The 15,806-nt window shown below is 41.4% G+C and overlaps 2 protein-coding genes across 11 annotated transcripts in view; both read left to right on the top strand.

The window, feature by feature from the left end:
* The window catches only part of ptpn13 (protein tyrosine phosphatase non-receptor type 13), a 52,561-nt gene extending 41,190 nt beyond the window's left edge, over window positions 1–11,371 (top strand). For 9 of the 10 annotated variants that reach the window (XM_062555107.1, XM_062555103.1, XM_062555112.1 and 6 more), the window contains 18 exons: window positions 32–212; window positions 444–599; window positions 852–1,023; window positions 1,937–2,147; window positions 2,351–2,442; window positions 2,557–2,615; window positions 2,916–3,071; window positions 3,405–3,570; window positions 3,656–3,754; window positions 3,918–4,018; window positions 4,314–4,369; window positions 8,821–8,933; window positions 9,113–9,261; window positions 9,545–9,635; window positions 9,742–10,079; window positions 10,189–10,404; window positions 10,514–10,576; window positions 10,721–11,371. In XM_062555107.1, the coding sequence (XP_062411091.1) occupies window positions 32–212; window positions 444–599; window positions 852–1,023; window positions 1,937–2,147; window positions 2,351–2,442; window positions 2,557–2,615; window positions 2,916–3,071; window positions 3,405–3,570; window positions 3,656–3,754; window positions 3,918–4,018; window positions 4,314–4,369; window positions 8,821–8,933; window positions 9,113–9,261; window positions 9,545–9,635; window positions 9,742–10,079; window positions 10,189–10,404; window positions 10,514–10,576; window positions 10,721–10,798 (2,497 nt within the window). In that variant the 3' untranslated portion in view covers window positions 10,799–11,371. The remainder of the gene's footprint in view (window positions 1–31; window positions 213–443; window positions 600–851; window positions 1,024–1,936; window positions 2,148–2,350; window positions 2,443–2,556; window positions 2,616–2,915; window positions 3,072–3,404; window positions 3,571–3,655; window positions 3,755–3,917; window positions 4,019–4,313; window positions 4,370–8,820; window positions 8,934–9,112; window positions 9,262–9,544; window positions 9,636–9,741; window positions 10,080–10,188; window positions 10,405–10,513; window positions 10,577–10,720) is intronic. The other variant, XM_062555104.1, reaches the window with a different exon arrangement.
* Window positions 11,372–12,003: 632 nt separating this feature from the next.
* LOC134101433 (MOB kinase activator 1B-like) lies at window positions 12,004–14,957 on the top strand. Its single transcript, XM_062555101.1, has 6 exons — window positions 12,004–12,191; window positions 13,130–13,296; window positions 13,609–13,702; window positions 13,958–14,091; window positions 14,388–14,551; window positions 14,677–14,957. Exons 1-6 carry the CDS (start codon window positions 12,178–12,180, stop codon window positions 14,752–14,754), a joined length of 651 nt encoding a protein of 216 aa, XP_062411085.1. The 5' UTR covers window positions 12,004–12,177; the 3' UTR covers window positions 14,755–14,957.
* The last annotated feature ends 849 nt before the right edge of the window (window positions 14,958–15,806 follow it).

Genomic DNA, 15,806 nt, shown 5'->3' with positions numbered 1-15,806 from the left:
CTTTATCATGTCTGTTGGTTCTGTGCTCCAGGTCTCCATCTTCGTCCCCTATGACGGTGGAGCTGGACTCCACTCTGCAGCCCATGCTGTCGTCATCGGTCAGCCCCGACAGGGCGGGCCAGAGCCCCAGCCCAGACCCCCTGCCACCCCCTCTCGCCGTGCCCACCACCCTCAGCCTGCCCAACAGCCAGGACATGGAGGAGTTTGTGCCGGTGAGAGAACTGGAGGGGCGCTGCTCTGTTCAGTGTCTGATTACATCTGTCCTCTCTCCTCCTTTTCACTTGACTGAATATGTGCTCTAGGCACATTCTTTCATGAGACAAACATGGAAACTGTTATTTGTAGTGACACATTTGATATGTGCTCTTGGGCTTGTTTGCTTTTCTTCTTTAAAAGTTGACAACAAATATAATGCGTTTTTTCTTCTTTTTTTTTGTCTTTAGGAAGTTGAGCTGAAGGTCTCTCTTGTCAAGTCAGACAAAGGAAGTTTGGGATTTACCCTCACCAAAGGAAATGACCTTAGCTGTTACATCCACGACATCATTCAGGACCCAGCCAAAGGCGACGGACGACTGCGCCCCGGAGATCGCATGATAATGGTACTATACACACACACATGGTCTGTGTACCATGCACACTTACAGATAAGGAAACAAACCAAACAAACACACTACTTGGACATGCGGTTTATGAGAACTATTCACCGACAACCACATCCCAGTAATTAGTGCTATTATCTCTTGTAATGTATGAGGAAGTAGTTTGTTGACTGCATAATGGCTCAGAATGATGTCGATGCTTTTTTTCCCCCGTTTCCACCTCATTCTATTTCTGTACTCCTCACTCCTCAGGTCAACAACACAGACGTGTCCAGCATGGGTCATACCGAAGTGGTGAATCTGGTCCGAGCTGCTCCGCGAGTAGTGGACTTGGTGGTTGGGAGAGTTCTGGAAGCCCCTAAACCGCCTTTTGAAGCTCACCTACTGCCTGACATCACCTACCAGTGCCAGGAAGATTCTCTAGGTAAAACAGTGTTATTCTGTTTTATGTGTATTAAACCTATATTATATCCGGTTCAAGAAATCATGGTGCATCACTTCTCACATAAAAACCCTTAGGGTTTAAATGTTGATGTTAATGACAGTCATGATTATGGAATGTGAAGTCCAAACCAACCTTTTTTTCCTGCACCGTTAATTCAAAAACAATAGACAGTTATGAATAGTACTTTGGTTTATTAATTGAGGGGTGAGGGGGTAGAAGGAATGCCCATGTTTTGCTGTGTAGTTTGGTATAGTTCAGTTGTAATGTTATGCATTGTCCCATGCATTTATTACAATCAGGAAGCCACATCTGGTTATGGGATCAGGCTTATGTAACTCATCTAGCATTAGTCAATGCGCTGTTTGCTTTTAATGGAAGCTAATGCCAAATGGATGTATATGTAACATTTTCCATTTAGTTTGATAGGATTCAGCTACAGGGTTCTGACCGAGTGATATTGTTGCCATAGCGGTCTGTGAGTTTAGCTGTCAACAGGCTTTATCGGTCACCAGCGGTGTGTTTGTGTTGGCTGTCTGAGACTTAATCCCTGACTCCTCTGTTTCTCTTCTGTAACACTCCTCTCTGGGTGTTCCAGCCCCTCATCATCAGCACTAGCAGTGTAGACCAAACACCTCCTACTGCGCACTGGGTTCTGTGTTCAGGCACGCACAGCTGCCCTTTATCACCAGCACACAACAAGATGCTTTCTAGCATAGCAGAGGCAGAGACGTGCGCGCCTTCCACTCATAACAGATGTAGGTGGAGGTGCAGGTGTGGGTATTGTGTCACTGAGGTGCGGTCTTATGGTGGGTGGAAGGTTGCTTGGTTACTCTGAATGAATGTACTGTATGCCCAGAGGTCTGTCTCACCTGTGGGGCGGTGTGTTCCTCAGGTGTGGTGTTGGAGGGGGGGAGTGACAGCCTGCTGGGACTGCTCTATGTGAAGGAGGTGGTGCCTGGATCGGTGGCCGCCGGCGAGGGCAGTCTGAAACCCCTGGACCTGATCCACTTCATCAACGGCGCCCCAACCCAGGACCTCACCCTCAGTGAGAATCGCAGGTTGCTGGAGCTGTCACTCAGGAACCTCACACTGAAGGCCACCAGGTAAGCATATCGACAGACACACCCAATATGTCAAACGCAGACACACACACACACACACACACACGCACACACACGCACAGAGACACACACATAAACCTATACAAGAGTACTGTAATAATTATACTGCTTGGATCCTTTGCTTTAAATGTAGGGGCTTTCAAAGGTTTTAGGAACGCTTTCATTCTACATTTTTTTTTTTGCAGAGATGGGAAACCAGTGAGTCCACAGCGAAAGAGTGTGTCGTATCTGAACAATAACCTGAGCTCTAAAGGAAACACACCACATAGCATGAATGGTAAGTCAGGATGTCAGGGCCAGTACAGTGTTCTCTGAGAGCAACGCAGAGCCTGTGTCCGTAGCACATTCTATGTCACAACACAATGCCTCACAGCAGCTTTTGTCTTTGAAGGTTATCTCCATGGCGAGCGCAACGAGTTGGAAGTCCTTTCCAGTATCTGTCCGTCTGAGGTACCTAATCCAATTTACTTGTTCTTGCTCTTTGTCCCAGACTGAAAATCCTCTTTTAGTAGTTGAGGGACTGTAGGATATCACATTTGGTTTTGATGTGTTTGACCAGACACTGTGTAGCCTACAGTACTCTTCTTGAGAATTCTATCCCTCAGCACAAGCCAAATTAGGACTTACAGCTGTTGTTTTTTTTTTAGCTCTGGTTTCTGTGGTAGATATTGCAGAGAGCTTTTTCTGGGTGAACTGTATCATTTGTGACCTTTTCATAATTCTATTGCACAATGTGTGTGTGTGTTCTAGGAACAGCTCATTCAGATGCAGCTGGAAAAGCCCCCCACTGGTGGCCTTGGCTTCTCGGTCATTGGTGGAGAGAGGGGCATTTTTGTCAAGTCCATCACACCTGGAGGAGTGGCTCACAGCTCAGGTGAGCTGCAAGTCGGAGACCGGCTGTTGAAGGTGAGTTACAGCTTTTATTATACTCTTCACAGTTCAAATGTTGTCACAAATAGAGCAGGCCCTTTCCTTCTAACTTTGGGAAGTAATTCAGATTTCTTGGTATTCTTGTCAGATTTTGTTGTTTTTTTGGTGTGTGTGTGTGTGTGTGTGTGTTTCTCTGTGCATAGTAGATTGATCACCAAATCTTATCTTTGTTGATAAAATCATGTGGACCAGTTTAATCTGTGTACATGGCGATACCTCTCCAGTCTTACTTTGTTGCCTTTTGCTTGTGGATTCACATACATCAAATAATGTAAATATATGTGTGTGTGTCTGTGTGTTTGCCTGCAGGTGAATGATGATCTGATGACAGGAGTGTCTCACTCCAAAGCAGTCACCACCATCAGGAAAGCCAAAGGTGTGGTCCGTATGATTATATCCAGACCTCCTGACCAAACCCCTAGCACTTACCTGGGCTTCCTGCCTCTTAGCTCAGACAAGTGCAATGGAAACACAGGTACTTCAGCACCTTTTTCTGTTTTAATAAAAGTGCTCAAACCTCACAACACTTGCTCAGAATGTGGTGATCTAACCTGTTACAGATGTAAGTGAGGACAGTGGGGTGCGGACTAAAGTGCACAGCCCAGCAGATGGTCAGAAGTCCAGCAGTGAAAAAGCCCCACCGGTCATCCCACCCATAGGTACAGTACATTACTCGCTCTGTTTTAATCTCTAAGTGTGCTTTCAGGGAAGGTAAACCCACAACCCTGATTGAGATACTGTTTCAGAGGTAATTGTTGTTGTTGTTGTTGTTGATGATGATTGTGTGTGTGTGTGTGTATGCGTGCGTGCGTGTGTGCACAGACTATGATGTGGGTTCAAAGGAAAACAGGACAGAGGGCAATACGGATCTGTCAGAGGACACAGACTGTGATGGTTCCTCCCTGCCGGAAGACTCCCCTGAGGTAGAGATATGTACTTCATTACAAACTTAAGTAGCATTATTTTGGTGAATATGGAAACATTTGGTGCTGTGAAATACAATTTAAATTTGTATTCATAAAAGTACGTTGAGTCGAGGTTCTCCATTCTGCCCCCTCTCTCTCTCTCTCTCACATCACCGGGTTTATTTCTGAAGTGCTGTGCTATGTCCACCAACACCAAACCTTTGTATTGTCTACTTTTACATGAGGCTTAATGTATAACTAATTAATTGATAATCCAGTCCAGTGTTTAAGTGTTGTTTCTGTGTGTTTTCAGACCTCAAGGAGAACAGACTGGAAAGAAGAGTGTGTAGATAGCCCTGCCAATGACCGGTAAATATCATAGGGGAAAATGTGCTCCTTAAGAAGTCTATAAATGTTTATCTCTCTTTTAACAGCACGTTCATTCATATTCCTGTCACCACCTTGTCAGCTAGTTTCATAGCATTTTTTGAGTTACCTGTACAGGTAAAGGATGTGCTGTATAAGTAAGGGCTATAATTACATGAATGTTTTAAAATAATTTACACATAAGGAGAGCATACTATGGATCTTTATTAAGAGGATAGGCTCAGAAAGACTTTGTGCTGGCACAGCTGTGTAGCACCGCATTATGTAATAACACCACATTATGTAATAATGTAATAAATGTGCACGCCATTATGTAATAATTGCCGCATTCTGTAATAATCTGCCGCATTATGTAATACACTTCTTGAACGCAATATGTAATACATTTTGCCGCATTATGTAATAAGTTATTACATATTGCGGTTGTTAGTACATAATGCGGGTGTTGCGCTTTTTTTTTTTGCCAAATGTAATAATTGGTGCATTATGTAATAACCAACCGAAATGTACATTTTCATTGATTAAAAACAGCTTGATAATATGTATTTTACTCAAAATGAATGCTTACAAATAAGTATTAATTTAACGATGCAATTAAGTATTTAAGCAACTAAATGAAAAACAATTCAGCTGCAACATACAGCCTAACACACTGATCACACACAAAGGAATTGCAGAATAATAAAGTGAATTTTAACAATGTTCTTTACCTACAGTAAAACAGGCCATGACTCACATTTCACACACATACAGTATAGCCAAACTATCAGTATATGGAGGGAACTGCCTATCAGAATTCCCTTTGATTTATGCTGTTCAGGCACTTAGCCTAAGCCAGTACTTGATATTGCTCCTCCTGCAAGGTACTGATTGGGACTCAGTACTGGCTAGGCTAGGCCTGCTAGTGGAAAGGCAATGTTTAAACGTAAGTTATTAGGGCCCGAGCACCGAGGTGCTGAAGCGGCTGCACCGCAGGTGCAAGGCCCTATTGTTTTTGCTCAGATTAAATTTCTTCCGGGCCACGTTTTGCCTTTTTTCACCAACTTGGCATGCTCTAAAACTCTTGAAATTTGGCAGCTATGTGTGGAATTGGTAACACTACTAAGTGACAGAGCTCTGGCCTAGGGTGTGGCTCAGGGACTCTATAGCGCCACCTAACGCGTTGTCTGTTGTGGTTGACACATACATTCACGGAAATGGCCCAGATTTGGTGGACATGTGTGTTCTATTAATCTAAACAATTTTCCATTTCAACTTTATAGTGAATCTTAGAAGAATTTGAGTTATGATTATGATTATGATTTCTGCACATCACATATTTTGAAAAAAATCTCCTAGACGGTTTATCGAAATCATGTCATATAAGCACTAAAATGATCTTGAGGGGTTGCTCAAGAGGAATTACGACCAGATTTTTTAATTGTCGAAGTATATCGAAATGGCGAAGGTTTGAATTATGACGTCTTATCAAGAAACAGGAAGTTGGTGTTATAGGCAGAAAAAAGGTTTTAAATTGGATGTAACTTGGCAGCTACATGTGGAATTGCTTCTGCTAGTCAGAGACAGAGCTCTGGCCTAAGGTGTCGCTTAGGGACTCTATAGCGCCACCTAGTGCGTTGTCTGTTGTGGTTGACACATACATTCACGAAAATGAACCAAATTTGGTGGGCACATTACATGTGTTATTGCTATCGCTAGTCAGAGACAGAGCTCTAGCCTAGGGTGTGGCTTAGGGACTCTGTAGCGCCACCTAGCGTGTTGTCTGTTGTGGTTGACACATACATTCACGAAAATTAACCAAATTTGGTGGGCTTGTATATCATTGCTATCGCTAGTCAGAGACAGAGCTCTATCTCTATAGCGCCACCTAGCGTGTTGTCTGTTGTGGTTGACACATACATTCACTAAAATTAATCAAATGTTGTGGGCTTGCGTGTTATTGCTACCGATAGTCAAAGACAGAGCTCTGGCCTAGGGTGTGGCTTAGGGACTCTATTGCGCCACCTAGCGCATTGTTTGTTGTGGTCGACACATACATTCACGAAAATTAACCAAATTTGGTGGGCTTGTGTGTTATTGCTATTGCTAGTCAGAGACAGAGCTCTGGCCATAGACCTAAAAGAAATGGACAAACAGACTCTGTTGTTCTCAATGGGAGGGGGCTGAAATAAAAATCTGTTTACTTTCCATCGTACTGCGCAGACTCATACTCATTTTGTGACGTTAGCCATCCTGTACATTGCTGTAACTGGTCTGATAGATGGGATTTTCAGAACAACTGTCAATCCATTATTAATGTTTGTTTTTAATATTATTATTTTGTTTACTTGCCTCTAGGTAATGCTTTACCCTATCAAACAGTAGGCTACCGTAGGCTACACGCTTTTTCACTGATCTTGGGAATGACTTTCCATCATGGTTTTCGTGCAGGCTGGACTGAGCTTCTTATCCAAACATTACGGGGAATCTCTTGTCGAACGTTAGCTTCCCTCCAACCGACATGCTAACTATACTTCTTTGCGGGAAACCAACGTTATATACGGGGAAGACGTGAATTAGTTTTGCCTTCGATACCCTATATACTGTAGAATACACAGAAGCTATAAGGGCGACACAGGGCACATGTTACATGAAGTTATGGGATCGCAAAAAAATCTGCAATCTATGGCCGTCCTTGGGAGTTAGCAGAGTTTCGATAACCAGCTCAATTCCTGTCTCTACTTCCGGGAATATGCCTGCCCCCTTGGCTCTGGCCTAGGGTGTGGCTTAGGGACTCTATAGCGCCACCTAGCGCATTGTCTGTTGTGGTTGACACGTACATTCACGAAAATGAACCAAATTTGGTGGGCATGTGTTTTGCTATAGCTATTCAGACACAGAGCTCAGGCCGAGGGTGTGGCTTAGGGACTCTATAGCGCCACCTAGTGTGTTACCTGTTGTGGTTGACATTTACATTCACGAAAATGAATCAAATTTGGTGAGCTTGTGTGTTATTGCTGCAGCTAGTCAGAGAGCTTTGGCCTAGGGTGTGGCTTAGGGACTCTATAGCGCCACCTAGCCTGTTGTCTGTTGTGGTTGACACATACATTGATGAAAATTAACCAAATTTGGTGGGCATGTGTGTTGCTCATGCACATGCCCACCAACAATTACGTATTGCTTTGTTAGATTCCGAAATGACCGGGCCTGCCATCGCCGCTTGCAGCTATATTTATTATTATTAATTTTGTTTTGTTGTACTACAACAAACTAAGCAGGATTTAGACTGAGATACTGTGTCCTCAATGAACTTGAAAAGAAAACCTTTTATGTTAATGTGTAACATGGCTATGGTTATGGTTATGGTTATGGCTATTTAGCAGACGCCATGTGTTAGCTTAGCTTATGGTTGGCTATGTCAACACCAGCTAACTTAGCCAATAATATAATAATATCTGTTAACAGAAAACAGAATGCATGGCACACCCATCTTGTGCACAGCCCATGTTTAATAATTTGGTGCTGTATGTCTTATCTTTGCTGCTGCTTGAGCAAAGACAGAGATTTACTTGACAATTTTATAAAGTGGTTAACTATCAGAAGCACTTACCTCCAAACTTGATCTCATGACTAATATGACTGCAAATATTAATTGAAAAGAACCCCTTGTGCATTTAAATGAGCACAACCAAAGTTAAAAGGTGGATTGTGGGAGGCGCTGTGGCACAGCAGGCTACAGCGTCCATACCATTTACGGGTCCGAGTGCCCACGGGGACCCAGGTTCAAATCCGACCTGCGGTCATATCCCGATCCCACCCTATCTCTCTCTCCCACTTGTTTCCTGTCTACCTCTTCACTGTCCTATCATAATAAAGGCAAAAAGGCCAAAAAATATACTTTAAAAAAAGAAAAAAGGTGGATTGTTACAATGTAAGCTGAGCAATAGTTGACATACTGTCCCCTTACTTATCATTTTTGAGTAAAATACACATTATCATGCTGTTTTTAATCAATGAAAATGTCAATTTTGGTTGGTTACTACATAATGCACCAATTGTTACATTTGGCAAAAAAAAAAAACGCAACAACCGCATTATGTAGTAACAACCGCAATATGTAATAACTTATTACATAATGCGGCAAAATGTATTACATATTGCGTTCAAGAAGTTTATTACATAATGCGGCAGATTATTACAAAATGCGGCAATTATTACATAATGGCGTGCACATTTATTACATTATTACATAATGCGGTGTTATTACATAATGCGGTGCTACAAGCTGAACATCTGTTTTGCCTGACCTAAAACAGGCATCAGTCATGACTGAGAACCCAAAATTGAAATGAAAGCCCAAAATCAAAATGAGTTTGTCCAAGTGTCACCAGGACCTTCATGCCAAAAGCGCAGGCTTGCACTGTTACTTATGACTTGATGTTGTGACCCCTCAGATCTGCCATTCTCAGCTATCTACAGACCAGTGAAGGACAGCTGGAGGAGGACGAGATTACGTGGGGCAGCGATGAGCTTCCTATTGAGAATATAAACTCTAAGTTCACAGAGGGTAAGTCAGGTTCCCCACACACTCCATTTACTACAGATAATCATCCCTTAATATGACTTGACTCAGCAAAGGACATTTCTGGACGGGTACTGGAGGTGCCTCTGTTGATTTCAGATTGATGGTAGCGCTCAAAGGGATTTGGTCAGATTTATCATTCTCTCTCTCTCTCTGTCCATTAGATGGGCCTATTGTTACTGAAGAGGAGCTGACATCGCTGCCTCTGGTAAAAGTCGTCCCTGATGGTCAGTACACTGGACCCAAACTGAACACAGTGGTGCGCATGATGCGAGGTCTGTTGGAACAGAAGGTGCCCCTGCAGGAGTTTGAGGTGAACAAGTGACCCAGTGATGAGTGAAGTTCATGACAATTTCACTGCATTCTTGACAATGTCACTGCATTCTTTACATTAGTAATCATATGCATGTGACAAATAAACATCCTTGTATCCTTGTATCCTTTTATGAGTTGGATTAGAGAGCTTCAGGTTTCAACACATTGAAGATTTCACAGATTTATTACATTATTACATTGTACAGTACAATGTACTACATTTGTGAATCTGTGAAATCTTACACATAGTACATTGACTTTCTTATATTTTTTGTATTTAGAATTTACAGAATTTGCAGCCTCTTGATGACTGTCTGATTGGACAAACGCAAGAAAATAAGAAGAAAAACCGTTACAAAAATATTGTTCCTTGTGAGTATTCTCATAATGTTGGTGCACACACAATAATTTTGTCTTGGCATGAAGCAACAATTTGCTCTAATTATTTTCATTAAACACCTTTTGTTTTGGTCTGTAGTTGACACCACTAGAGTGCTTCTTGGCAAAGATGGTGGATACATCAATGCCAACTTCATAAAGATGCCAGTGAAGGACGAATGTTTTATGTATATTGCCTGCCAAGGACCATTACCCACCACTCTTGGGGACTTTTGGCAAATGGTGTGGGAACAGAAATCAAACGTCATTGCAATGATGACCCAGGAAGTGGAAGGAGGAAAGGTCAAATGCCAGAGATACTGGCCTGATACACCCAGAACAGCAGAAATGGTAGATGACAGACTCCAGATCACACTAGTGAAGGACCATCACCTGGACAACTTTGTTATCCGATTGATTGAGGTTAAAGATACTCAGGTAATTTCTTAGTCTTTGTCTTGGTTGTCCTTGAAATGATCACAATCTTTGTTTACAGTAAAAATTCAGTAGATGTAGACATGATCAATTTTTACATTTTTGTTCTTAGACTAATGAGGTGCAGCAGGTCACGCACTTAAACTACACTGGTTGGCCTGACCACGGAACACCCACCCAGCCGGAGCAGCTGCTCACCTTCATCTCCTACATGAGACACATCCACCAATCAGGCCCCATCATCACTCACTGCAGTGCAGGGATCGGGAGATCGGGGACTCTGATCTGCATAGACGTGGTTCTGGGGCTCATCAGCAAAGATGCCGATGTAAGTATGATTGACATTGCACGTTATTTTTTTGCAAGTTTGATTTTTGTAAACTCATTAGTCAAATTCATAACGAAATGTTTTGCTCAAAGCTGTTTTTCTTTTGAAGTTTGATATTTCAGATGTGGTTCGTACCATGAGACTTCAGAGACAAGGAATGGTTCAAACAGAGGTATGTTGTACAGTATATACAATTCTTAAAACTATTCTACATCTGTTTTCATGGCCAAACATTGTATTACCAAATATTCTGTAGGTTTTGTTGTGCATTGAATTTTGTTGTCAACAGAATTTTTATTTTGTCTTTCCACAACAGGAACAATATATTTTCTGCTATCAGGTGATTTTATATGTGCTCAGATGTCTTCAAGCAGAGGAGACTATCTCAGGATAGAAGACGAACTCTGACTGTGCTGGAGCTCTTTTTATGAGACTGTTACAATAATTTGAGCATTTTAAAGTTTCACTTAAATATGGAGACCAACCCTTGTCCACAGGGACTGAACAAATGTTAGAACAAATTCATTGATTATCTTATCAACATTATAAACTTCTGGAAACGTCAGATATTCTAGAAGATTATGTATATTTTTGGCTTCTGTTCTCTTTTTGGCTGCTACTACTTTTAAAGACAATAAACCATTGATTTTTTATGTTACCTTTTTTGGTAAAGAAACAGTGCTTTTTATGGACACATTACAGAATGACCATTGAGGTTAGCAATGAAATCCTATTTTATATGGAACAAAATTATCCTTGTTCTTTTTAAAAGCTAAATAATGCTGGAAGTTGCCTCGACAGAATACAACAGTATTTGCTTTGTAAATCTTAATATCAATCACCTTGAATTTCTGTGGTAAATAATCACATTAAAGTGTACATATTTATCTCCTGAAATTGTTGATATGTTTTAAAATGTTATTACTGGACTATTTGCAATTTGTAAATAAAAGAGTATCATGCCTTTTCAGGTTGTTGACATTTTCCTGCAGTGTGTGTGCAAGATTTTCTGTTTACATAATGTTAAGTGTTTCTGTGTCAGATTATAGCCTGCATGGATGTGTGAGTTGGCCATTGTAGAAGGGGCCCATCAGTCACAATTTAGACGTAGACCTTAGTTTATTGGACTACAAAAAAAATAATTCAATCATTCTTATGAACCCACTTGTGGAATCACTTTGCTTAGACTATGTTGCCAACCTACTAGGAGATCAGGTCAAATAATAAGCAAAAAAAAACTGTTAAAACCTTATTTTTCCCTAGGAGTGTTGGTGGCCTAGTTTCTAGTAGTTTCGAGTACCTAACTATCTAATGCTGCCATCTAGTGATGATGAAACAAAGTAGCAAGGAAAATAGAGGATGAGACGGGCTCTGCTATCAATGCAATAAAATGGGACCTCTGGTGTTATCTCCAATGTTCTTGTGAGATGTATTGTCTAAGCATGTTCGTGTCAAAATGTTTGATATTTCAAAGCATTAGCCAGGACCGTGCTTATCTTATAAACGTGCCCTGTAATGGTGATGGGTTATGATCATGAACAGTCTATCTGGTGATCCTTTTTTTCCGGTATCCAAACCCTGAGTGACGTAACACTGAAGACGACTACCCCAGTGAAGACCGAAGTTTGTTGCCAGGTGCCTTGCATGATTCCCACGGATAGTTTCCTCGAAGGCTGGGTTGAGCTCCTTCTCCCCGTCAACAGCCTTTAAAAAAAGATTACCGTGTACAGTTCGAAGTGGCCAGGACCCTGGAAGGCATCGCACACTGGCAAAATGAGCTTCTTGTTGTAAGTTACAGTAGCCTTCGAAACAACCTTAGCTTGGCTATGTTAGCTGGCTAACATGATTTTGCTAATGTTAACGTTATATCAATGATCCCATCCAGGTGCTAATGTTATCTCCGTCGCCAGTTGCCCTATTTGTGTCAAATGACTTACTGACGTTAGTTGTCAAGTACTATTGTAGAACAGGCAATATACTCCAACTCCGACAGAGGAGCATTAACGTTAGTCAAACACTCTGAACTGACATCGTATGCATGCTAGCAAGCTAACATTGAGACCCTTTAAAGTAAAGTTGTAAATGAACCTGTCTTACATCCCTGCTATGCTGCTAGCTTGCTTGTTTCGACTATACGATGCTTTCTCTAAATGTAACATATGTTGGTAGCTATGTATCAACATTCATCATGGTGATAAACGCATGTGGTCACACAATTTAGTGTTCGTGTAAGAGAACACCTTGCATTCGTCTCTGACTTGGCTAACTTTTCAGCAGCCGACCAATGCTAGCTGTCACGTATTAGTATCAGGATTAGTATAGCTGTAAGATTAAGATGGCTTTCTACTTATCCATCTATTAACTTGACATACGTACCCCATAAACAAAATGTAATGTCTTGGTAAACAGTGACACTTCCGCCAGGTGCGTCAAGCGTAAGTTAGCCGGTGATTAGCAGTGATACCGTTTGCTAACGTTAACTAAATGAACACACTGCACTTGAGATTGCTATGTTGGGGGCTTGGGGCCATTCATTCTAACGTTATAAGGTTAGCAGCTACACCACCATAGATACGGTAACATTTTAGGGTTTGCGTAAGAAGGCGTCATTTTTGTAAATATGCCCATTTCCCCTTATCTAGATAGACTTGTGTTAGAGGCTAGTGTCAATATTGCTAACGTTATGTTCATACAGTTACTTATCGCACCATTGCCATTTTAACAGCGGAAACCGTTCGTCTAAAACCTTTAAACCGAAGAAGAATATTCCTGAAGGGTCTCATCAGTACGAGCTGTTAAAACATGCAGAAGCCACCCTTGGCAGTGGCAACCTGCGAATGGCTGTGATGCTACCAGATGGAGAGGACCTAAATGAATGGGTGGCTGTGAACAGTAAGTGATTTTAGAGTTTTGATACACGTTTGCTTTTAGAGAGTAAAAGCGTCAATGTCTAAAGGGCCTCAGGCACACATCTTCTGCCATACAGTAGTATATGCTATATAGTTGTTCTTCTTGTGCCAAGGCCATTAGGAGGTTGGTTGGTATGAGAGCTGAACACACTGCTCCTGTGTAGTTCAATGCTACGTTTTAAACATAGGATGCTGATGTCTTTGCTCCTCCATTCCTCTTGAACGATGCAAGTATGACCTAATGATTTTTGTTCCTTCTCCTCCACCCCGTTCACCCTGTTGCACACACTCCCAGCGGTGGACTTTTTCAATCAGATCAACATGCTGTACGGGACCATAACAGACTTCTGCACTGAGGAGAGCTGCCCTGTTATGTCTGCGGGGCCAAAGTAAGTTTATATAACAAGACTGTACTGTGCTGGTCAGCATTTCTGAAACACTGCACTCTCAATCTAAACAACATTGTGTGTTGTTCTCTAATGATTGGGATATGTTGGATATTGATCAAAATGTGATGCATGAACCTCACTTGCAGATGAAGAAATGTATCTCTTTAGATATAGCCTACCTTAAATATGCGTGCTTCGACTCACCGTCTGCATTCTCAATCGACAGTGTTGTTTCCTGTTATTTCGTTTCCATAGGTATGAGTACCACTGGGCTGATGGGACCAACATTAAAAAGCCAATTAAATGCTCCGCACCAAAGTACATTGACTACTTGATGACCTGGGTGCAAGATCAACTTGATGATGAAACACTGTTCCCTTCTAAAATCGGTACTATAGAGTCTCACATTGAATTTCAGTTCTCACATTACGCTTACTCTTTGTGTGTGATTTGTGTATTATTTCTATGTTTGTGATTTAAAGGAGGATACTAAGTAATGGCTGCGTGGCAGTGTACAGAGAACCCCTGTTCTCGTCCTCTCAGAAGTCTCATTAAATGTACTTAAATGAAGTTCATTTCAGAAACAGGTTTCTCTCATGTTTCATACTAGATTGTGAAATGTGAATTATGTCTGTTGTTATTATTTTGTGCTCACATCTTTTGTTTGACACCTTTTCACCTACAGGGGTGCCATTCCCCAAGAATTTCATGTCTGTGGCGAAGACCATCTTGAAGCGCTTGTTTCGTGTTTACGCTCACATCTACCACCAGCACTTTGACTCTGTCATGCAGCTGCAGGAAGAGGCCCATCTCAACACCTCCTTCAAGCACTTCATCTTCTTTGTGCTGGTCAGGGCCACTTCCCAAACACATGACATATCTCTTTGAAAGCATCAAATCATCATTTGTTTTCCAGTGTGATTTCGGGTGCAATATTTTGGGGGGTTGTCTGATTTGTGTGTGTTTCATTTCAGGAATTCAATCTGATTGACCGAAAGGAGCTAGCGCCTCTACAGGAGTTGATTGAGAAGCTAACGACAAAGGACAGATAGATGGAGAGATGGAGCAAAGAGAGTGATCCCCTAATCGCACAACTGATCTCCTCTGTGCCCTCTGTTCTCCTTTGCTTTGTACAGATGTCTTGCCTTGATCTAAGCCCAACCGCACTACAATAATACTAACTATGGAGGAGAAAAGTAACTCTACATCAGAAAAAAGCCTGTCAATGATATTAACAGTAAAAGGGTTCAAGCTAGCTTTGTTGACTGGTCTTTACAGGCACCTGTTTATTCACAGGCTTAGTTTTAACTGATAGTGTTTGTCATACTATTTTGAGATACCATGCTAATGTGTTGAGCTTGGTTGAGCGGTTTGTGTTGTTGTTGTCCCTCGCCTTCAGTTTTCTTAGAGCTTTTAAATAAGCGTTGTTACATTACTGCCATCTAGTGGTAGATTAGCATAACCCTATTCCCACCAGTTTGGTATCCCTCTCCAGTCATCTTTACTGTATTTTACCTGTTGGGGGGGCATGTTCAGTCAAAATAATGCAGTGACTCAGACAGCAGATGGATGAAGATGAATTTAGAAAATATCAATAAGTCCTATGCAATTATAACAACACTAATACTTTTTCTCCTCATTAATTAATTGCACAAAGTTGCTTTGTGTTGCCCAACAAAATGTAATACTTTTTTTAAATAATTGGCCGCAGTGGCATGTCCATTGTATGATTACATTTTTGTTACAAACCTTTTATTTAAAACAGCTTTGATATTTCTTATTTGCATGTTGAGATGCATTGGTTATATTGTGGTGATCCTCAAGGAGTGCTGGTCACTTTTCTGATCAGAACACTATGTTTCTTCAGAATGAGTTGTATGAGTATGTGTGTATGAGTGGGATATGATGACGAAATACCGACTTAAGCTTAAGCTAAAGCATTTTCCCTTTTCAGCATTCAAAGTCAAGGTGCAGTTTAAAGACTCAACTGAAGCATTTATAACAGGTTATACAAAGAGTCCAGAAACTGACAAAACATATCAGTCATATGTTTGTTTCTTGTTTATTAGTTTTTGTCAAGGAGTAAGATTACAATGCCACACAT

Source organism: Sardina pilchardus, chromosome 14 (genome assembly GCF_963854185.1).
Source record: "Sardina pilchardus chromosome 14, fSarPil1.1, whole genome shotgun sequence".
NCBI lineage: Eukaryota > Metazoa > Chordata > Actinopteri > Clupeiformes > Clupeidae > Sardina > Sardina pilchardus.
Note: the sequence above shows the minus strand (reverse complement) of the source record. Positions and strands in the feature narration are given on the sequence as shown.